Below are 24,154 nucleotides of genomic sequence, written 5' to 3' on the forward strand. Positions count from 1 at the left end.
AGCCCAGCCCAGCGCTGGGCACCAATAAAACTCTCACCACAGCTGCTGAGAGACTGCAGACCCCGGGCTCCATCCCCACTGTTCTCTCTGCAACTTAAAAATAGTCTTCTGACCTCTAGGGGCACAGAGTACCAGGCAGACTACCTGCAGCCTGCACAGATGAAATGCCAGCCAAGCCTGTGTCTGACCCTGTGTAGCCCTGCTAAATGCTGCCTCTTCCCGGGGGTTGGCCACCGGGCTACTCTCATCCCCAGCTTGACATCACAACCACCCCTTGTCCTTCCCACTTGAGGACATCTGGCTAATCCCTACCATTCTTGCTCTCATGTGGGAGTGGAGGGCGCCCTGCACATTTATGTCAGTCCCTTGCAGACAGCAGCGTCTAAGACTTTGCTCTTGGGCATCTAGATGTCCTAGTGAGGGTTGTCTTCCTGCCTTCGGGCTGTCTGCCCCTCTTTGTCTTTGCCTAGCCTTTCCTGTGTGCTTTGGGTGGGGAGAGGACTCCCATGATGCCCCCTCTTCCCAGTAGGGCACCAACACCATTGACTGGCACCCTACATTATGGCCTCTTGGAACTTTAATTAACTTTAATTTGGATATGAAGCACCCCAAAGGCTTCCTTTCCAAATACAGTCACTTGGGGGTCAGAGCTTTAACATATGGATTTGGAGAGGATGGGATTGGGTTCCTAAGAATCCCCCCTAATAAACTCGGGGACTCCAGCCCAGACTGCAGAGTCTGAGGAGGCTGGGCCCCCACTGTGAGTTGTGCTAAGGCAGCAGAGGGGTGGCTGTGGGATCATCAATCATGGAGATGGCTGGAAAACGATGCGTTCTCAGATACCAGGGAAGATGAATGGGTAACAGACAGGTGATTAAACTGGACTCCTCCCCCACAGCCAGGACTCACTGCCTGGTACCACAAGCCAAACTGGGGCTCCCCCAGAACATCCAGTGCGCATGCCTACCTCCTGCCGAGGTGAACATTCTAACTACAGAACTGTTGCTCATTCCTGCTGGTTGGGAAGGTGAACACGGTATGCGATGAGACCGGCACAGGCCCGGAGAGCAGCGGTCACCACTGCAGGCTGCCTGGTTCTCCTTAGTAAGGGGATGGATGGTTTGGACACTTCCCATGAGTTTTCTCATCTGTGTCACCAAACGGGCAGGTCAGAGTAAGGTCAGGTGGGGACAGCAGTCGGGCTGTACAGAGGACAGAACAGCAGCACATCGTTCACCCAGGCGACCAGCTTTTACTGTGCATTCAGAGTGTTGTTGATTCCACAAATGCAAGAAAACTCCTAAGTGGTGTCTGCCCCTGAGGGAGACGGGACGGGGGTGATGACTCAGTCACCGACAAAACTATTGCAGGCAGTATTAAACGCTAAGACAAAAGATGTAATGGTAGACATATGCCTATATGAGAGAGAGACAGAGACACAGAGACAAACAGAGACAGAGAGACACACAGAGAGAGAACACCAGGGAACAACTTCAGGAGGAGTGGCCTCTTGGAGAAGGGACCTTTGACCTGAGACCTGACCAGAAGGAGCGGTGGGAAAGGACTGTATATGGAGGAAAGGCCAAGGGTAAAGGCTCTGAAGCAGAAGTGGACTTGGGTTCTCTGGGGACCTAGAAGGAGGCGCACGCATCTGGCTGTGCAAAGGCGGATGGATGACTGTGGAGAGGAGGAGTCAGGGACACAGGCAGTCGGGAGGCCATGGAACGGGTGGGACACTGCTTTAAAGGGTCGAGAGTCGTCTAGGTTTTCAGTGTGAACAATTGAGATTGTCATTGTCATTATCAGTTACTCCCCCACCATTATCCTCACTAATCCCCACGCTCACCACCGTCATCACCATCACCTGCACCACCACCTTCATCACCTCCACCATCACCTCCATCACCTCCTCCATCACCTCCACCATCACCTCTATCACCTCTACCACCACCTCCATCACCTCCACCACCACCTCCATCACCTCCATAACCTCCACCATCACCACCTCCATCACCTCCACCATCACCTCCACCATCACCTCCATCACCACCTCCATCACCTCCACCATCACCTCTATCACCTCTACCACCACCTCCATCACCTCCACCACCACCTCCATCACCTCCATCACCTCCACCATCACCACCTCCACCATCACCTCCATCACCACCTCCATCACCTCCACCATCACCTCCACCACCACCTCCATCACCTCCACCATCACCTCCACCACCACCTCCATCACCTCCATCACCTCCACCATCACCACCTCCACCATCACCTCCATCACCACCTCCATCACCTCCACCATCACCTCCACCACCACCTCCATCACCTCCACCATCACCTCCACCACCACCTCCATCACCTCCATCACCTCCACCATCACCACCTCCACCATCACCTCCACCACCACCCCCATCACCTCCACCATCACCACCTCCACTATCACCTCCATCACCACCTCCATCACCTCCACCATCACCATCTGTAATTCTATTTCTCGGGATTGGGTGCCTTCTTCTGGTCTGTGGGCACCAGGCATGCAAAGTGTGCACAGACATGCATACAGGCAAAATGCCCAAACATGTAAAAGAGGTATTTAAATGGCCTGTCTTTACACAGTCATAAGATCCAACATGGAACCACCATCACCACCACTGACATCATCACCACCATTGCTACCATAACCACCACCACCACCATCACTACCACCACCACCATCACTACCACCACCATCACTACCATCACTACCACCACCATCACTACCACGACCACCATCACCACCATCACTACCACCACCATCACCACCACCACCACAATCACTACCACCACCACCATCACTACCACGACCACCATCACCACCATCACTACCACCACCATCACCACCACCACCACAATCACTACCACCACCACCATCACTACCACCACCACCATCACTACCACTACCACCAATCACTACCACCACCACCGCCATCACCACCATCACTACCATCACTACCACCACCACCATCACCACCATCACTACCACCACCATCACTACCACAACCACCATCACCACCACCGCCATCACTACCACCACCACCATCACTACCACCACCATCACTACCATCACTACCACCACCACCATCACCACCATCACTACCACCACCACCAATCACTACCACCACCACCACCACCACCACCATCACTACCACCACCACCACCACCACCACCACCACTACCGCCACCGCCACCATCATTGCCACCACCACCACCACCACCATCATTACCACCATTAGCATGCCATAGGATGAAGCAGATATTATCAGTGCAAACCCACATTCATCCCTTCAGCATTTACAGTTTGTGTACAGTGACCAGTTTGAATTGCACCTGAACCCTTCGTCAGAGATGCTCTGCAAGGCCCTCAGGCTGCCTGAAGTGCAAGGGAGCAATGCCCACCGTAGTCGGGAGCAGCCTGTATTCAGCGCCTGGACTTGACCCCTTCCTCTGTGCTCCCCACGTGCCCACCAGCCTTGTTCCTCACCCCTGGGATAGGGTGACTCAGATGGACAGCATCTACATTGTTTCTTGGGGTCCCTCAGCAGAAGTAAGCTCTATTTGCCCCTTGTGGGCAATAATATGTGCCCCTTGTTTGATAATGCACCCTCTAATGGTGGCCTCTCCATCTTTCTCAGATGCTCACTTGCTAGACTCCCGGGAGCACCGCTCTCCAGACTCCCGGGAGCACCGCTTGCTCTTCAATCTTCATTTTTGAGTCTACTGAGAAGACCTGAAGTGGAAACGCTGGATACGGAGTTTGTAAAACTTTTAGTATAAGTTTGATGCTCAACATATTTATTATTGAATGAATGAATGAATGGATGAATGAATGAATGAGGCTTCACTTCTCCTGAAGAGAAAACAAACTTTGGCAGGAGAAGGAAGTGAAAGAGCTGGGGTCATAGGTGGTAGATGGAGGTACCAGAAATTCACCCTTGACCTGAAGCAACTGCTGCCCTTCCTTCATCAGGGCTCCCTACTCTAAGCCCCACTCCTGGCCCCACTGGATGGGGTGAAGGTGTAGCCAGACCCCCCCCCCACTCCCGTGGCAAAGCACTGCAAAGTTTTTCACAGCTCCCAGTCTCTGACACAATGACCACACCCACCGTCAGCCAGGCTGGGAAGAACAGGTGGGCGTTGAGCTAGTTGTGTGTTTAATATTAAAACAACTTAAATATGTTATAAAATGACACAGTTCTGTGAAACAGCATTTAAGACACAAAAGTACAGAGGGAAGTTTGTCCCCTCTGCAGCTATCCTATGGCTGCCTGTGGCATCTTTAGGGTCTCAGAGAAGACAAGGGGTTTCCCACCCCACACTGTGGGGACACTTCTAGAATAATATTTTCTGGAAACTTCTGCCTGTTCCTGAGAAAGTTGCCACAGTTTTTATTCCCCTGGTGTCTGGAAATTGTGGACAAACTCCTGTAGAGACGCAGGTACCCAGGTGGCCCCATCCAGGGCTCTGTGTATGTGGTGAGGGGCTGGCTCTGTGCTGTCAGCCACAGAAGAGGGATTTGTGGAAGGGGGACTTTGAAGAAAGACCCGGCATTTCCATGTGAACAGCTCTGCTCCCGGGCTGGACTTCCGGGCTGTTTCTTAGGTGGGGCTCTGTCTAATGACCCATTCGCCATGGGGGTTGGCACGGTACAAATCTAAGAGGTAGGCATCTGGGTCCAGGCGACGTTCACCTGTAGAGAGAAGGGATCCCAGAGGTTGAGATATGGCAGGGAAAGATGCTGTTACCTTTCCAAGAGCCTCTCCCCAGGCAAGGCATCACCCTCTGGTTGTAGAAGCCTTGCTGTGACTCACAGTTACCCTTTCTCTGAGGAGACTTCTGTTGGTAGAAGATGCTTTCCCAGGAAGTTTACTCCCTCTTCCCCAGGCATCCACACCAGCAGTGCCAAGACCCACGACCTTCAGTTCCAATATAGCTATGAGTCCCAGAGCCCCCTGATGGGTCTGGTAAGCTCCTCAAATGTTTTCCCTAGCCTCCATGCCTTTCATACAAAGTCTTTCAGTCACCCCAAAACTCCAGGACTTTTGTCTTGTTGTCTCCCCTTCTTGGCCATTAGTGGGTAAATTTATTAGAAACACAAGTTCACAGCCATTTCCCACTACAGCCCTGAAAGATTCTAATGCCCTACTCAAGTCTGGGGATCATTGCTTGTCCCTGGTTCTCACAAAGCAAGGACACAGGAAGCCAGATGCTGGTGAGCCTACAGCATCCTTAAAGACATCCACATTCGGGGCCGAGGTTCCTGTCTTAGGGTGTCCTGGAGACATCCTTGGTAGCATTGCTGGTTTTCACACTAAGCACCAATCAGTGGCCTTCTTCCAACCGGAAGTCGGCTCCGTGTGGAGCTGCCCAGAAGGAAGAGTTAGTTCCTAAGTCTCTTTGCTCATCTTGACCCTCACAGCAGGAGAGACACGGGAGCCTGAAGCCCCCACTGCAGACTCACTTCCCACCAGGGAACTTACCAATATTTCCTCCAACTTCATAAACCAGGAAGGTGACCGGCTTCGTGTTACTGTAAAACAGAGAAAACCCACTCTGGGCTCTGCTACAGACGGCAAGGCCACCCCAGGTCTGGAAGGAGCATCTTCAGGGATTTGTGGTCTTGGTAGGAAGAGCCTGAGGACTCTTCTGAGAGAACTGGAGCCAATGAAGGGGCAGGGAGGGGCAAGGAAGGGGGGAGAGGGAGGGGCAGGGAGGGGGAGGGAGGAGAGGGAGGGGCAGGGGGGGAGGGAGGGGCAAGGAGGGGGAGGAGAGGGAGGGGCAGGGAGGGGGAGGGAGGAGAGGGAGGGGAGGGAGGAGAGGGAGGGGAGGGAGGGGGAGGGAAATAGTCCTTGGGAAAGATCAGCTCCAGGTGCTCTGCCACAGGGCATCAGAAGTGGGCTTCAGGGATGAGATCGGGTGACTGGTGGAGAGAGCACCCTGCCGTGAAGGCAGCTTCTGCATGGAGGAGGAATGTGGACACTGGGTGACAATGACACAAGTCTAGAATTATCCAATGATGATTACAGGTGTCCTGAATTCAGCTCCAGGATCTACCCCTGACTAGCTTTGTGTCTTTGGACATGCCCTACACTCTGGGCCTTTGTTTTTCTCATCTGGATCAGAAGGAATTGGGTCTGACACTTGGTAGGGGCTGATACTCCAGGGCTCTTTGTGCCAACCCTGTGAGGGAAACTCCCAAGGGCTCCGACTACCCCTGTGTCTGGGAAGGACAGCCACATATCAGCTCCTGATGCACTGGCCACACTGTTTCTTGCTTCCTTGGGACCTTTACACATGTAGTTTCTGTGCTGGGAAGCCTTGTTCCTGCCTCAAATTGCAGTAGGCACCTCAGGGCACATTCATGTTGATCCTTGTATTTTTGTATAAAAGATAGTTTTTAACTTGATTTGGCTACTTAATTTATATCTGTTTCTTTCTCATGGCATGAGCCTGTAAGGCCAAAACCTCTGTTGGTTTTTTTTTTTTTTTTTTTAATATTTATTTATTTTCTTTGTTTCTTTTTTTTTTTTCATTTCTTTTTGTCTTTTTTTTTTTTTTTTTTTTTTTTTTTTTGCTTTTTAACACACAGTTTCTCTTTGTAACAGCCCTGACTGCCCAGGAACTTGCTTTGTAGACCAGGCTGGCCTCAGACTCAGCTCTGCCTGTCTCTGCCTTCCAAGTGCTGGGATTAAAGGCGTGTAACTACTGTTTCTTTATGTTCAGTTATGGGTTGGGGTGGCCTACATGCATGTGTGTGGGTGTCTGCAGAGGGCAGATTGTTGCATACCCGGAGCTGGAGTTACAGATGGTTGTGAGCTGCCTGATGTGGGCAGCTGGGAGCCGACCCCAGCCCTCCACAACCCACAACCGTAGTAGTGTTCCTAACCACTGAGCCTCTCTCCAGCCCCTCTGTTAAGGCCTTTCATTACCACTTTAGCATTCTATATGGTGTCCACTCTACAATAGCCGTATATTGATATATATTATGAAATATATAATAGTATATATATTAATATATATTAAAGTCAGTAACTAATGGTGGCCCTTTTCATTATTATTTGGAACCAAGAAGCTCTAAAAGGGGAAGGCCAGAAACAGATGTGTGTAACTCCTCATGGCCTTCAGCTGGAAGGGACCAATCCCCACCCCCACCCACTGTGGGCAGAAGGGAGGCTCCTGCCTCAGGGAAGTGGAACTTACACGGAGAGAAGGCTGTTTGGGGTCTCACTGCCCTCTTCAGGCTGTGAGGCAGGGTTGAGGTGCTCTGTGAACAGCTTCAGGACGTGGGTCACCCTGGTGCCAGGATTCAGCGGCACCTGCAGAGGGTCCATGCTAGGCCAGGTCGCCTGCACCTGGATCGTTGCGACTTTGGGAGTCTGGAGATTTGGAGATGAAGAATGAAGACCTTCCTTTCTGTCCCTGGAACCCATGCGCCCACGAATACTTAGACCAGTATTCAACATCATGTGCATACACAAACGCACATCTACATCCAGGTGTGGAAATGCATGCACACAGTAGCACATGCAAGCTACATACAGATGTGTATGTGTACACCCTATCTCGGGTCTGCTTGTCAGCATGTACAGTCACGTTCATACACACACACACACACACACAGACACAGTGACACACACACAAAGAAACACAGATACAGATACACAGGCAGGCATACACACAGGCATATATACACACAGAGAAACACAGACAGACAGCACAAGCGCGCTCACGCACACACACACACACACACACACACACACACACACACACACACACACACACGACTTTCCCAAGATGCCTGTTGAAGACTCCTTCCTGCTCTGTGTTCGGAGTCTTCGATTCGTCCACATCCCTGTCCCACAAAGCAGCTCCATCCACTTTCTGAACCCCACCCCAGGCACACAAAGGACCTTCTAAACTTAGGGCCAAGTCAGTGGCTTCCAGAACCCCCCACCCGGCCAGCTCCCCAATCCCTCAGCCCCAGCCTATGGTTTCCAGGCACCAGCTCCCCAATCGCTGAGATGCGGCTCGGACGCCGCCTGGCGGTCACAAACGGTTATGCATGGCAGCTTAGTGGCAGGGACGAGGAGCCACCCGGATGCCCTCCCTCAACCTTTTCTCCACCTTTGAATCCTTCGTTCGCCTGGTGTGGGAGGTACTCACCGCCTCAAGCCCGTCCCCAGCCTTGTCTTTGTCTACGTGTGTCCTGCGCAGCCAAGTCTTGAAGCCCCCATCACAGAGTTGGGAACGACGGCCATTAGTGTCATTCAGTTTTCGAACTTGGGCTACCAAGAAAGAGGCGACCTGTCCAGAAAAATCACGTTTCAGCTGTGATGGTGGCAAGCAAGGCCCCATTCCGGCCACCGCCACTTCTCCCACACAGGGCTTGAAACTGACTCCTTGAAGTGGCTACCAGAGCATTAGTTTGAAGGGATGGATGTTAGACATTTAGCCTCAGTGAGGACCCCAGAGTATTGGATTCAGGATGGAGCATTCTCTAAGGCTTCTGAAGAGGGCTGTGCTTAAGGGAAGCCACTCATTGGCACAGCATGCATAGATGTCTCTCAGACACATCTGGACTGGCCTCCAGCTCTGAGAACCGCAGGCGGGGGGGGGGGGGTTTTAGGGGGAGGGGGGCTGCGGAGTTCCTGGAGACCTGCAGGCCAGTTCAGCCATGTTCAATGAGAACCTAGCAAAGATGCTGTGATCCTCTTTCCAAGGTGTGGCCAACTGTGAGGTGTAGAACCTTAATTACAGGGACTCATGGGGAAGTCCACGAGACTTCTCTTGTCTTGCTGTATACATCTGTGCTGTCTGAAACTTAAAAACAAAACAAAACAAAAAAACTGGTATTTAAGGAGCTTCTTAAAAAAAAAAAAAAAAAAAACTTCCTAAAACAGAAAAAAAAAAAAGTATCCAAGAGCTGGCGAGGAAGGTAAGCTCCTTCACTACTCTTCCACGGGAGCTGGTCTGTCCCCAGCGCCCACCACCTGGACCTCCACCTTTTTTGGATCTGAAGTCTTCTTTTGACCCTCGCAGAGACCGGAAACATATGTGCTGTGCCCACATACATACAGGCTGAACGCTCATACAGGTAAAATAAAAACAAATCTTTAAAAACTGCAAGCCACTATGTTTTAACAGGAATATAACTTGGGGGGGGGGTGCCTGCAAAGAAAAAGGGGTTACAGAGCCTGGGAGGCAGGCAGGAGATTTTCAGCAGGGTAGATGACAGTGAACTGAGTCTTACAAAGTCAGCAGAGGGTGCTTAGTACCAAGCTCTGCCTTTGGAAAGGGGAAGCAGTGTCCAGACAGAGGGAAGGGACTGAGTAGATCCCAGGGTGCATTTGGATGATTTGCTGGTATGTATTAAGTGTGGTATGTATTAAGTGTGTGCCTGTTGTGATATGGATATGCTTGGCTTAGGGAGTTACACTATTAGGAGGTGAGGACTTGTGGGGGTTGGGCTGCTAGACTCCTCCTACCCACATGGGAGCCAATCTTCTCCTAGCTGCCTTCGGAACAAGAACAAGAAGCAAAACTTTCAGCTCCTCCGGCACCATCCCTGCCTGGCTGCTGCCATACTTCCTGCCTTGATGATAATGGACCGAACCTCTGAACCCGTCAGCCAGTCCCAGTTAAATGATGCTCTTTGTAAGAGTTGCTGTAGTCATGGTGTCTGCTCACAGCAATGAAACCCTAACTAAGACAGTGCCTCAAATGTGCGCCTGGTGCCCATGGAGGGCAGAAGAGGGAATCAGGATCTCTAGAACCAGAGTTGTAGACAGCTGTGAGCCACCATGTGGTTGCTGGGACGTCTGAAAGAGCAGTCAGTGCTCTTAACCGCTGAGCCGTCTCTCCAGCCCCCACCGCCCCACCTGCGATGCATTTAAAACAGCATCTGGCTCAGGACAGAGGAGCTGGGGCCACTCAAAGAAGAAATGCATTTGCTCGGATCTGGAGGGGTCAATCTAACTTGTGCATGGACCGAGAGATGAGATGAAAGATAGGTGGGTGGGTATAGGGTGGGTGGATTGGGGTAGGTGAGTGAGTCATGAATGACAGCAGGGTGGGTGTGTAGGTAAGCCAGTGATGAGTGGCTAGCTGGGTGAGTATTTGGGCGGGTATATAGATGGGGGTAGTGGGTAGACGGATAGGTGTTAGGTGGGTGGGTGGGTGGGTACATGAATGAGTAGGCAGTGGGTGGCTGGGGGATGAGTGGGCAGGTAACAGATGGATGGATGACTGATTAGGCAGAGGCTGGGTGATGGGTAGAAGACAGGTAGATAGCTAGATTAGTGGGTCAGTGGGTCAGTGGTGCATACATAGGGATTGTTTGGACAAGTGAGTAGGCAGATGCCTGATACGTGGATAAATGGGTAGTTGTGGGTACTTGGATACAGGGGTGAACATTGTTTGGACCAGTGGGCAAATGGACAGGAGACTGATGACGGTCTTAGCAAAGGGCCTGAGGAGCCCCCATGGGTGGTGGGAACACTCAATGCTAGAAGGACCCCAGGCTCCTGTGCCACCTCCAACTTCTGCATACTAGGATGCGATCCCCTGTGTGACACCCATCCCGCCCCTGCTTCTCAGCATGGTTTCAGGGCATGCTCATGGTGGGGTCAAGGGCACCTCTGATGTCTGGTCCGGGCCTTCCTTGGGCAGGACTTATGCTCCTGAGCCTCAAAGCTGGACATTCTTGTCAGACTAATCCAGGGGTGGTGGGGGAACTGGAGGGCTGTGAGTTGGCTGTGAGGTGAGAATGTGGGTTGTAGGGAAACAAAATGTAGACTTCTTGGACTTGAACGCAGGGAAGGAAAACCCTGGCTTCTGTACAGTCCCTCCGAGTCCAGGAGGAGCTCTAAGTAGTGGCATGAAACATGGTGCCCATGATAGAGGCAGTGGGCAGCTGCACCAGGGAAGTGCAGAATGGTGGAGGCCATGATGGACAGACAGACGGACAGATGGGCAGACAGATGGACCCGCTGCCACGGCCATCACTCACCGTCCAGAGCAGGTCCTGGTACTGCACCATCATGCAGAGCACCTCGGCCGCGCCCTCTGCCAGCTGCTTCTCGCCCTTAGCGAGCTTGGGAGGCCGCCCTCGGTGCAGGAAGAGATTGGGGGCCATGACTGTGGAAACGTTCCACAGGGTCATCTTGTTGTGCTGCTCCTGGGCTGCCACCTTCCTGAGGAATTCCAGGAGCGCCTAGGGGAGGACACAGAACCTGCCTTATTAATAAACCCTCTTTATTGGAGTCTGCGCAGAAAGGGGTGGATCATAGCTACGGTCCAGACGCCTGTGCTGGCCCGGCAGCTAGCCTCTCACACCGTCTGTCAGCCAAGATGTGCCTCCGGAAGTTTTACTGTTGGACCCATTTTAAAGAGATAGGATCTGGCTTAGAAAATGTGCCAAGGGCCACATAGTAAAGATGAGAGAGAGATGGATGGATGGATGGATGGATGGGTGGGTGGGTGGATGGATGGGTGGACAGACAGATGGACAGGTGGGTGGATAGATGGATGAATGGGTGCATGGGAAGATGGATGGATGGATGGATGGATGGGTGGATGGATGAATGGGTGCATGGGAAGATGGATGGATGGATGGATGGATGGATGATTGGGTGAGTGGGTGGGTGGGTGGATGGATGGATGGGTGGGTGGGTGGACAGACAGACAGACAGGTGCGTGGGAAGATGGATGGATAAAAAGACAATACACAGAAAGAAGAAAGAAAAAGAAAGGAAGGAGAAAGTGATGGAAATGACAGTAGGTGTTGAGAAAAGAATGATGAGGAAACTCTGAGTGAGGATAGGAGCGTAGGGGAAGGAAAGAAGTGAGGAAGGAATGGAGGGAGGCTGGCCATACACTGAGCTCCTACAGGAGCCCACACTCTCTATCTCATGATTTTTTCTGAGCTAGCTCCTGCAGCACCAAAACAATCAAACAAAATACTTTATCATCCTCATTGCTAACAGGAAATAGAAATTCCACAATGAAGTTCCCAGGCCTTTTGTAGACCCATCAACCCCAGCCCCACCCCCAGCCCCATACCCCCAGCCCCAGCCCCATCCCCAGCCCCCACACCCCCAGCCCTAGCCCCACACCCCACACCCACACCCAGCCACACCCCCACACCCCACGCCCCAGCCCCACCCCCACACCCCAGCCCCAGCCCCACCCCCACACCTCAGCCCCATCCCCAGCCCTACCCCCCACCCCCACCCCCAGCCACACCCCCACACCCCAGCCCCACCCCCAGCCCCATACTCCCACCCCCAGCACCAGCCTCACTCCCAGATCACACAGTGAAGGGCTCTAGGAAGGGCCATTTCCCAAACTGGCTCCCCACAGAACATTAACATCACACCACACCTCCCAAGGCTGAAGACAGTGGGCACCGGAGTCTGGGATGTGTCGACTGTTCCAGCCCCAGTCTGAGATGCACTAGGCCTTGGCATACCAAAGCCTCAGAGAGGTTCTCAGGGAAGAGTAGTCTGAACTAGTGTATCTCTCCCCTGTTCACCAGACTTCTCAGCACACAGAGCCCTTGCCCTGGAAGATTCCGGCACATAGTAGACCAGGTGTGCTCCGAGACTCCTGTTTTCTTTGGGGAAGACTCTCAGACAAGGACTGTGTAGGCCAGTGGTCAGCACACCCAAACCTGGTTCGGCTGTGTGATGAAGGTATGCACAGGGGGTGAGCACATTTAGAGCCAGCACTGGGGCTGAGGACTGAGGCCAGGGCATAAAAGCCACTTTTACCTTCAAGGTGTTGCGGTTGGGTTCAGGCAGGAGGAGGACGAGCAGGTGGAGAGCCTGCAGGCGCTGTTTCAGGTCAGGGATGTCTGCAGAGGAGGGAGGTAGGAGGAAGAAGCTCAGGGATGCCCTAACATAGCCTCATCCTGGGGGAAATTCAGGGCTGGGAAGCCTAGCAGGCCTTTTCCCACAGGGCTTACCACCACTTCCTGGCTAGGACAGAAACCCAAGCAGGGCTGGTCAGGATAAGACGCCCACCACACTTAGTTGGTAAAAAGCTAGTACACATGCTTGAGGCATGTGCACCCACACATGTATACGTGTGTCTGTACACATGCCCAGACAGACAGACAGACACTAAGTTGAATTATGGCCCAGTGTCAGGAATGCCAGAGGCCAGAAAGTCAACCCTGGGAGGGAGCCTTGATAGCTCACTTCTCCAGGACAGGTTTCCTGATACCTTTCACAAGATGAGGGTTAGAAAGGAAAAGCTAGCCCACGCCTAAGGTCAGAGTCTCCGGGAGAAAAAGGAGTCACAGAAGGGGACATGACATGTCAGGTCAGGGGAGAGCTGAAGCACTGACATTTGACCTTGGGCAGGAGGCAGTGAAGTAGTGTGGGGGAAACCCCTTCTACTCAGACAGCAGCAGGGGGAGCATGAGGACAAGCTGGGGGCGGGGAGCATTGGGTGTCTCCTTGCTATAGGGAGGCAGGGCCTAGGAGGAGGTGGGCCAAGTCCTTCTGCAAGTGTGTTGGGGACAGTTGGTGTGATGCAGGGTTTGAAAGGAGGCTGTGAGACACAGGAGAGAGAGAGAGAGAGAGAGAGAGAGGAGAATATCTCCAAGCTCTCCTAGGTTTCTACAAGGAGGGTTGTAAAGAAGCCAGTGGGGAGTCTGTGTGCCCACACCACCCTCACACAAAACGTTTAAGTTAGTCCCTCATCCACATCAGGACTGATAACAAGGCCGAACAAAGCCTCAGCTTCTTCTCATGCACAAATACACATACTTTACACACACACACACACACACACACACACACACACACGCAGCCACACCCACCACACACAGGCCTGTGCATTCATGTCCACGCTCATACACGTGCAAACACATTTCCAGAGCCATCAGCTTGGGAGCCCAGAAGACAGACATTTCTGAACAGGGATCCAGTCTGCCTGCCGCTGCCCTTCTTCATCGTCCCCTCCAGAGCCAGGGCCTCCCAGCCTCCCACTGTCCCACGCACTGGGAACCGAGGCAAAGGCTGGGAGGTATTCGGCTGTGAGCAGGGGTGCAGGCAGCTTCCGGAGGAACCTCTTGAGCAAGTCAGACGCGTCATTGGGGTGAACCTTGTCCCAGCTAACGAGGCCAGCATAGAAGTCTCGCTCCAGTTTCTGCTCCAGGCCCTAGAGAAAGGAGGACCTCCCTCATAAGCCTCTCACCTTTGCTGTGAGAATGAGATGCCCTCCTGTGTAGAACCACAGTGTGTGGAGGGTGGGGTGAGGGGTCTCTGTTCCACGGGTGTTGGCAGTGTGACTCCAGAGCCCACTGCTCTATTGGGCTACCATCTGTCTCCTGGAATCCCACAACCATACCAAAGGCTGGCCACAGACCAGCCAGGACCCTGACTCTCTCTCAGGCAAACATAGAGCTTGGAGAGGCGAGGCAGCCTTTGAGGTGGAAGAAGCCAGTCATTACCTTGACCCTGGCCTGTGATCCAGGTACTCTGAGGATGCCTTCTGTGTCCAGCCCTCTTTTTTCCAAGCAGGACAGCAACTATTGGAGACAGAAATCACCATTCTAGTTAACCATATCTGCCAGGTGGCTCCAAGCAGGGTCTGTCATGAGAACCAGGGAGGGAGGGAGCCACAAGGGTTCCTTTGAATGACAAGAGACCTTGTTCTTTTTGTAGTTCTGGGGATGGAGTCAGGGTCACAAGAGCCCTTGTTGTTGTTTTCATAGTTCTGGGGATGGAGTCAGGGTCAAGGACATGTTGGGCAAGGGTTTTACCACTGAGCCAAATCCTTAGCTTATCCAAGCTCCCGGGACCACCTTGTGAGCCAGGTGGCTGCTGAGAGCGTTAGATACATCGTTTCATTTAATCCTCAGCTAAAGGAGACTGTTGTTAGAACTCCAGCTACAGACACCAAAAGGAAGGACCTAGAAGGTCAGAGCTGCACCCAGCTCTGAGCTAGCAGATACCAGAGGCAGAATTTGAACCCAGCTCCCCTTCTCTAAAGCCCAGGTTTTCCCCCCTACAATAGGCATCTCCCAGATGGTCCTCAGAGACAGCCCTCCAAGGGCTAAGCGAACCCAAGCTGGGGACAACTTACAGCTTGCAGGAGAAGTGGGACCTGGGTGCTGGGGAAGACTCTGTGGTCAGCTTCCAGAAGGCTGTGAAGGGGTACCCCAAAAAGGCCGGAGTCTGCAGGAGACCAGAAGAGAAGAGGGTGCATCTCAATAACCGAATCAGACTCATTTCTCCAGAGGATCAAGATCTGAAGAGGTGGAACTGAACCTCACCTCAGAAATGGTGACATCAGGTGTGACAGCACAGCCCTCACCCCTGGGTATGAAAGAACTAAAAGGACAATGTCCTGCTGCCACAGTGTGAGCCAACAGACCGGGGCGGAGCTACCTAGTTCTGCAGGACTGGGCCAAGCTCCAGGGGTCTCAGCCATCCTGGCTTGAGGTTGTCCCCAGACAAACCCCTTCACTGTCTTCTCTTCTGCTCTTTCTTCCCCCAGCCTTCTTTTCTCTACCTGACCCTTCCTGCCTCCTTCCTAAACCCGCCATCCCCCTGTCGCTGAAGAACCCCAACAAAGCCACAAATGCATGCTGTTGAGAGTGATCCAGCCAGATGAGCAGACACTAAATGGTAACATATGTCCAGAATTTAATAAGAACTGGGCACAACAGCTCTTTCCTGTAGTCCTAGCAGTCCAGAAGCTGAGGCAGGAGGATAGAAAGCTAAAAGCCAGATTGGGCTACGTTTTGTGAGATTCTGTCTCAAAAATTTTTTTTAAAAAAAACTTTGAGGAATTCAAACTGTTAGATATAACAACTGTGGCTGTGTTTATATCAGGGAAAATATGGGCATAATACCCGTCCTCTGGTTGGGAAATGGTTAAATACACCGCAGTTATAGTCATGAGAAGGAGCAAAGCGTAGTGGGTAAACGTGATGCTTTCCTATAAACTGCTGAGGACGTAAGGGAGACACCGAAGGACAGACAGGCCTCCTGCGTGCGTGGAAGGCTGAGTTAGCATTGTAGAAACAGCTGCAGTTTCTACACTCCAATGACACCCTTGGAGGAGCTGGCAATCCTAAAACTCACATGGAAGTACACAAGAGTCTGCAAGGCCAGATCAAATCCCGAGCAGAAAGAGCGGCACTGCAAACCTCACAGCACCTGATCTAAACTCTACTACAGAGACAAGATGTCAGACAGACAGACACACAGACCGCTGGACTGGAGCACAGGCCCAGGAATAAAGCCACACAGTTATGGCCCCCAATGTTTGACGAAGACAGAGAAAAGAATCCTCTTTGACAGCCTCAAGAAAGCTGGATTTTACATGTAGAGGAATAAAACCAGAGCCATTGTTTCCCCCCAAGTAAATTCAAAATGCATCAAAGGCCTTAATGCAAGACCAAAGCTCTGACACAACTAGAGAAAAATACTGAGAGATTGCAACACAGACAAGGACTTGTTGGAAAGGATCCAAAGAACGAAACCATAGCCCTAAGAACTGACAGATGTGACCAAATGGCATTTAAAAAAATCCACACGAAGAAGCAAACAATTGCAAGATAGTCTACAAAGCAAGGGAAAATTGTGGGCAAACTATACATGCACCAGGGGATCAATATTTAGGATATACAAAGAACTCCACATATTGAATACCAAAAAATCCAAACTGTGCCATCGGCAACAAGCTAACACACTGAATAGACAATTCTGAAAAAAATACAAATAACCAATAAATATTTTGGGAGAAGATTCAACACCCTTACCCATCAGAGAAATGCAAGTCAAAACTGTACTGAGATTCCATGTCATCCACTCGGAACAGCTGTCATCAAAATTAATGAATGCTAACAAGTGCTGGCGAGGATACTGGAGGAGTGAACCAGTATACAACACACTGCTAGTAGGAACCCCCCCCCCCCCCCCGCTGGTGAAGACACTGTGGAAAACTTACAGCAATTTACAAAACAAAATGAAACAAAACAAAAGACCTCCCACATAACTGGAGCTAGAGAGGTTGTCCAACAGTTAAAAGCACTTGTTGCTCTTGCAGAAGACCCAAATAAGGTTTCCAGCTCCCACATGGTTGGTGACAACTCCATTTTCAAAGGATCTGATGCCCTTTGACATCCGCAGGGCACTGCACACACATGGTGCACAGGCACACATGCAGACAAAGCATCCATGCACATAAAATAAAAAGACCTTAAAAAAAAACCTACTATAGGACTACAGTAAGACACCCACAGGAAGCTAAGCCAGCGAAACACAGACACTTCCACACCCATGTTATTGCTGCGGTACTCAGAATAGCCAAGATACAGAGGCAGCCTAGATGCCCGTCAGTGATGTGTAGGTGAAATTGTGGTCCCTGGATGTGATGGCCTGTTATCCAGCTAGAGAGAAGAATAAAAGACCATCTGCAGGAAGGCTGACAGATCACCCTGTTAAGTGAAACAAGCCAGATTCCAAAAGACAAACGCCCTGTGCTTTTCTCATGTACAGAATCTAAATTTAACACACACACACACACACACACTCACATATACACACTCTCGAACACATTTACACACTCACACACATAACAGAGTCTGTAGGGGGGGAAGGGGCTTAAAGGAGATGGTGATTAGGGGAAGAGAAAACATCACATTTTCTCTCATATGTAGAACTATTGTTCCAAATTCAGCTCTCCTCCTGTATACCGTCTCTGCTGTACGAACTCACACTGCATCCCCACTCGGAACACAGAGCGCATCCCCACCCTCTGTGTGGGCCCTGTGGGGCCTGTGTGTGTGAGTAGGTGGAGCTCCATGGCACAGTAACCTGCACAAAGCAGACAGAGGCTTTGGATGTGTTAGGTGGGCCGGCTTGCGCTCTGTGTATCTGCTCTTGCAGGAGAGTCTGTTCCAGATGGCTGGTGGTCCAGAGAGGAGGAGAGCTAGACCGACCCACAGCTACAGCCACACCTGAGCTAGACCAGGGGAGCATCCTCCTGCTCATCCATGGGACAGGAATGGCTAAGCCACAGTGTTGACTGTTTACTGTAAAACACGACTGTAGAAAGGACGCAGGATGTAGGTCTGGGAAAATGGAAAATGCCCACAATTTGTCATATTAGTAGGGAAAAATATATTCACACATACATGAGTTGTGCGGTGGGGGGGGGGAGAACACTAAATGTGAACACTGCCTGTATTTGCATTGTAGCTTCCATGATGTATTTACTCAAACAGGAATAGGGTAAGATGAACTGGAATTGGGTTTTGTTTGATTGGGTGGTTTCTTCAAACAGATTCTTGCTATGTAGCTCGGGCTGGGCCCGAATTCATGATCCTCCTGCCTCAGTCTCCCAAAAGCCAGGATTACAGTTCCACCACACCGCTAGCAAGGAGCTGTTTTTACTTGCAGGGAAAAAAAAAAACAAAAAAACAAAAAAAAAAAACCAAAGATTCCTTAGTGCTGTAACAGGCAACCAGGGTTCACACGGCAAAGGGTGGGCATAGAGGGTGCAGCTTTGAGGGGCAGCCAGGCCTCCGGCTCACGTGCTCACCTGAGCCTTTCCGCTTCCCGGCTTTGCTTCTCTTCAGGTCCAGGCCCAGAATGTCATAGAGAGCTGTCAGCTCTATCAGGGCCAAGGGCGGGATCTTCTTCATGTCCCTCGAAGACAAGTCTCCTATCCTGGTCACACCCAGTCTGCCTTTGAGAACTCTGAACCTCTAGGGCAGGTGGTAAGACAGTCTATCAGGAGGTGCGTGGTAAGGTTCACCCGTCCCTGGGCATTTAGGTAGGAAAAGCACAGAGTGGGTAAGACCCCAATCAGGGACAACAGCACACTCGTCTAAACTCCGCCTCTTGTCACATAATGACATCTGAACCCAGTTCTCCACCGGGATCATGAACTGCCTCAGAAGGCCTTTGTGGGCAACACCGTGTTGGGCTCAAAGCTAGGAAGGCCACCGTACGAGGCTGTTTTGCAAGCTACAGTTCAACAAAAGGGCCTGGAAGAGAGGGACCACCCACGGGTCTCTTAGCATGCTTCCGTCCTTGTCTTGTTCCTCTCGCCCTGGCTTCTGCTTCTGTTCCACCCCCTGCCCCTGGCTTCCTGCCTATGAGCCGGACAGAGACTGAAAACACGAAGGCTGCTCAGCTGCTCCATCTAGAGGCCACTTTGGAGCTCTGCAGGCAGCTTTCAGCATCGTGGTCTTCTGGCTCTTCCTGACAGGCTTGATCAGATAGAACAGTGCCATGTGTGCATGTATAATATACACGCACGTGTGTGGATGTAAGTACACACATGCGTGTGGAGGCCAGAAGTTGAGTCAGGTGTCTTCCTGAATCAGTATACATGTATGTATGTATGTATGTATGTATGTATGTATGTATGTATGTATGTATCAGATACAGGATTTTACTGTTTAGACCAGGCTAGCCTTTAACTCACAGAGATCTGTATGGCTCCACCAACTGAGCCCTGGGATTCAAGGTGCATAGCACCACACCTGTCAATCACTTATCATCTTATTTATTGAGGCAAATTTTATTCCATAGCTGAATTTTATTCCATAGCTGTATTTTATAATTATGACTAGACAATGGCTCCTGCTTCATAGATTCAAATGCTGACATGCACCTTAATCCTGACACTCAGGAGTCTGAGCCACTCAGAACTCTGAGTTTGAGGCTAGCCTTGTCTACAAGCAAAGTCCAGGCCAGCCATGCTGTATAATAAGGCCCTGTCTTTAAAGTGTGTGTGTGTGTGTGTGTGTGTGTGTGTGTGTGTGGTTTCTATTCAGATGAATTGAAGTGCTTTCATTCTTCGATAGAGGTCACTGCAGGTGGGAGGCAACCCCCCTAATTTGTAGAGAGTAGCAATTAGCCGGTTGACTTGAACTTGGCAGCTGTAGAGCCCAGGTTCTGACGTCTGTGCCAGCTGGCTCATCATTTTATATCTCTAAACTTACTTCTCCTTCATCTGCCAAAAAACTGAGGGCATAATGGTATACTCATCTCCCAGGAAAGCTGAGACCACAAGTATGTGTGCAGGAAGCCTAGGGACTGACACCTCCAGGAGGTGGCCCTCTGTAAATGATCCCATGGTTATTCAAGCACATCATGCTGTAGTCAGTGAAAAACTCTCTTGGTAAATGCAAATCCTGGGAAGGCTGCATTCTCTGAAAGAAGTCAGAATACAGCAGACTGTCTGTCTGTGGGAGGGACCACTTCAAAGGGTATGGAGGGAGGGTGTGCTTCGTGGAGTGGAGAGTTCCAGTCCTTGATCTGCATGGAACCTCACACAGCTACAAACACATATTTTACCACCGCATACATTACTGACTTAAATTTCAATCTTTTTTATTAGTAGAATGTATTTAATATTTTTTATAGCCTGTGTAAGTGTGCTTATGTGTGTACATATATGTGTTCTCATGTGGTGTATGTTCTCATGTGCCTTTCTGTGTGTGTAGGCATTCATGTGCCATAAAACATGTGGTAGTCAGGGGACAACTTGGAGTAGTCTGTTCTGTCTTTCTACCATGTGGGACCAGAGACTGAACTCAGGTTGTCAGGCCGGGCAGCAAACTCCTCTGTCCACTGAACCATTCCACTGACCCCCATTCCTGGTCCCCGATACCCAAAAGCCACCCAGATAACAGCTGCAGGAGGAACCGAGTGAGTGAATGATCCAATAGCTTCTCTGCTAGGTGCCTGGCAGCTGTGAGGAACTGTGGGGTGGTGCTCCAAGACCTAGGGCCAGCATCCTCACCGGCAGGGATCCCTTGCCCCAGGCACTGGTGCCTCCTGGGGAAGACCAGGTCCTCTGCAGAAGCGCTGCGGCTTGTTCGGAGTAAGCACAGTCCATGTTGAAGACCTCCTCCATCCCAGCGGGTTCCTGAGATCCCCCGGGATCTGCAGCTCCTTCAAAACGAAAGCCAGGAGACAGGCTTGACTAGGAAGCAAGTTCTTAGGCTAAGGGTTCGCTGTCCAGGAAGTGAGTTCTTATCTGAGGCCCACAAAAGTGTTTACCCAGCTACAGATTTTCTAGTCTGAGGCCTGCAAGCATGAAGGCAGTGGTCCGTTTAGGGAACACCTTGTCCCCTTGGAGTTTCTTCCTGCTACCCTTGTGCAGGGAGGGAGAGGAACCAGGGAAGGTGCAGAGATGAGCGTTCTCTTGCTCCACAGAGAGGCTGAGGCAGCTTGGCTTCCCAGAGCCTTCAAACGTGAAGCCCACTTACTTAGGGGAGACACAGAATCCTCAGAATTGATCTTGGTCCATTTCATCCCTGAGTCGCCATCCTCTGGAGCCAATTCCTATACAAATGACAGACAGAACCCAATTAATCCTGCGGGAGATAAGAAACACTCACTGGTAGAGCAACTGAAGCCCAGAGAGACTAAGTTGTTCAGCCAAGATCCCACAGAAACTGAGTAGACAACCTGACTGTCTAGCTCCGAGTTTATCATTTTCACTACAGGGTTGTGTCCTTCCTACGGATCCTGGAAAGAAGATGCCCATAGTTTACCCGGCTTCAGTGCCAGAAGAACATGGAGATAACAGCCTGAAGCATGGAGTTTGCATTGGTAGTGACTTCGACAGGGCCTAAGCTTTCAGATGCATCCAGGGTCATGGTAGCAACAAGCATATACACCGTGGTCGGGGCAGCGCACGAACACGGGACACGACACGCTGACACGCAGAGAGGCCCAGGAAAGCCGACGTGACATCACAGAAACCCCAGAGAGATAGCACCCAATGGCTCTCACCCTTGACGCGAAGACCCCAAAGATATCCCTGACGTCTCTGATGGGCGCCTTCTGTCGTCTTCGGGCTGAGCGGGCATAGATGTCTAGGCGGCGGCACACGGCAGCCACCTGGGTCTGTGTCAGTGTAGACAGGAGTACCTGATGATCACCATCCAAGCCCAGACCACCAACAAGGCCCGACAGGCCTGTGTCCTGTAGCCACTGGGATTCGGTGTCCCCTTTGACGGACAGAGGAAGGACATCAGATTAACACATAGAACTTCATGCTCACTAATGTAAGCCTCGCATAGAACCGTATTCCGTGCAGATGCGAAGTGTGTGAGTTCTGCAGTGCTCATAATTCTCCCCAGGTAAGAACTGGGGGTGCTTGCGGCATTGGCCAGCATCCAGATTCAAACCTGTACGAGTGAACTTTTGGAGACAGCAAGCCAGGGAGGGCGCGCCATGCACTTGGGCTCTGGATTATAAGCACAAAACTACTTCCACTCCCAGTTCTGGTAAAGACACCAACCACAGCGTCATGGAGGGTCATGAACAGCATAGACCCTCTGTGCAAGACCTTTATATGTTGGAATAGTGCCCTTGGTTGGGTTTCATGCCAGGATCCTATAGCAAAACCACACTGAGACTATAGCTTCTGGTCCCATCTGCTGGGATTTTGCTCCAGTTCAGGCCAGGGGCTAGGACGCTGTACCCAGGCCACCGGCCCCAGCTTCCCTGACTTGGTGCTCTCCAGACCTCCCTGGGGAGACACTGCCTTGTTGTGAACACTCCAAGCAATTACCTAGGGAGCTGTGTGGAACTTCGAGGGGGCTAGGGCTAGCGAGACACGTGTAGTTCTGCCTCGTGTGTTGGACAGGTTAGTCTGAAAAGAGCTGATGGCTTCAAAATAACCACACAAGAGCCTGGGGAGGGGCTCAGTGGTTAAGAGCACTGGCTGCTTTTCCAGAGGATCCCAGTTTGGTTCTCAGTACCATGTGGTCTGTAACTCTGATTCCAGGGGAGCTGATGCCCTCTTCTGGTTTCTGTAGGTACCATATACACGTGATGCACAGATAGACATGTAGGTAAAGTGCCCATATACATAAAAATAAATAAATCTGTAAACACTGTAGGCTTCTGTAGGGCACTGTAGCACAGCAGGAAGAAAGGCAATTAATATGCTCATATAGTGTTTAGTAGAGCTAATGACTTCCTGAACATTTCCCCTTAGTCATCAACTATACTTCTAACTTTGTTTTTAAGCTTGAGGACAATTTTATTAGAACTTAAAAGAAAAAAAAAAAAATCTCAGGGCAGGCAAGCCATGAACCTCAGCAGTTGTCCAGAAGATGGGGGGGGGGGAGGAAGAGGAAGATGGAAAGGGAGGGAGAGGGGGGTAGAGGGAAGGGGAGAGGTAGAAGGAGGGGGAGAGGGAGGGAGGGAGAGAGGGGGAGAGGGAGGGAGGGAGTGAGGGGAGAGGGAAAGGAAGAGGAGGAGGGAGAGGGGAGGGAGAGGGAGAGAAAGGGAGGGAGGGGAAGAGGGGGAGGGAGAAGGAGAGGAAGGGAGAGAGGGAAGGAGGGAGGGAGAGAGCCATGCTGTTTGAGTTAAGCTGGCATAGAGGTCAGCCTTGGAGGACCAGCAGGCACATGGTAGGTAGAAAGTTTTGGAGAAAGGATGGTAAGCACAGACTCCCAGAGGAAGCATGCCTAGGCTCTGGGCAGCATCTGGAAGAAAAAGACAGAGGAAAAGAAAAGGGGAAAGTTAAGCCGTTCTGAGTCCTGACTCAAAGGCAGGCAGACCCAGCAGAGCTGTGTAGTCTAAGAATGGAACTGTAAGAGGAGAATTCTGTGTGCTTGTGAGAAAACCCCAAGGTAACAAGGCAAGAGTCTTGTGGTCTCAGTTGTTCTTGGAATGTGCTTTCCTGCCTCTCCCAGGAGTGAGCTCACTTCAGGTTGCTCATTACAACTGGCCGTTTGTTTATGTGCTTCTAGGGAAAACATGTACTACGTGCAGCTTGTCCTGTGACTCTTCTCAACCCTCAGAGTATACGTTGTCCGATGCTCTGAATAAAGTTGGCTGCTGCATGAGACTTTGCTCTGCCTGATTTGGGGGCTCCCTTCTCCCAGGTCCACCTGCCGACAAGAGCGGTAACAGTTGGGACTACCCTAAAGCTGTGGTAAAGGAACGCTATCCACATGTGAGGACTACTTCATCACCCGCCGTACGTAGAAGTGAAGAAGAAAATGAACACAGAGAGGACCAGCAGGAGCATACCCAGGAAAGAGCCTCAGCTGGCTGTGAGCAAGGCAGAATGATGTGCTTGTATAAAAACGGCACAATGAACCCTCATCCCT

At 51.2% G+C, this 24,154-nt stretch overlaps 1 protein-coding gene across 1 annotated transcript in view; it reads right to left on the bottom strand.

The window, feature by feature from the left end:
* Positions 1 to 4,643: 4,643 nt before the first annotated feature.
* The window catches only part of ARHGAP40 (Rho GTPase activating protein 40), a gene marked incomplete at both ends in the record, with an annotated part of 31,748 nt that continues 12,237 nt past the window's right edge, over positions 4,644 to 24,154 (bottom strand). Inside the window, 13 exons of the mRNA XM_080925721.1 lie at positions 4,644 to 4,735; positions 5,526 to 5,575; positions 7,246 to 7,421; positions 8,209 to 8,349; positions 11,054 to 11,257; positions 12,816 to 12,898; positions 14,052 to 14,211; positions 14,504 to 14,581; positions 15,139 to 15,230; positions 18,607 to 18,772; positions 20,821 to 20,972; positions 21,290 to 21,365; positions 21,819 to 22,036. Of these exons, the coding sequence (XP_080781847.1) occupies positions 4,644 to 4,735; positions 5,526 to 5,575; positions 7,246 to 7,421; positions 8,209 to 8,349; positions 11,054 to 11,257; positions 12,816 to 12,898; positions 14,052 to 14,211; positions 14,504 to 14,581; positions 15,139 to 15,230; positions 18,607 to 18,772; positions 20,821 to 20,972; positions 21,290 to 21,365; positions 21,819 to 22,036 (1,688 nt within the window). The remainder of the gene's footprint in view (positions 4,736 to 5,525; positions 5,576 to 7,245; positions 7,422 to 8,208; positions 8,350 to 11,053; positions 11,258 to 12,815; positions 12,899 to 14,051; positions 14,212 to 14,503; positions 14,582 to 15,138; positions 15,231 to 18,606; positions 18,773 to 20,820; positions 20,973 to 21,289; positions 21,366 to 21,818; positions 22,037 to 24,154) is intronic.

Source organism: Micromys minutus (genome assembly GCF_963924665.1).
Source record: "Micromys minutus genome assembly, chromosome: 11".
Taxonomy (NCBI): Eukaryota; Metazoa; Chordata; class Mammalia; order Rodentia; family Muridae; genus Micromys; species Micromys minutus.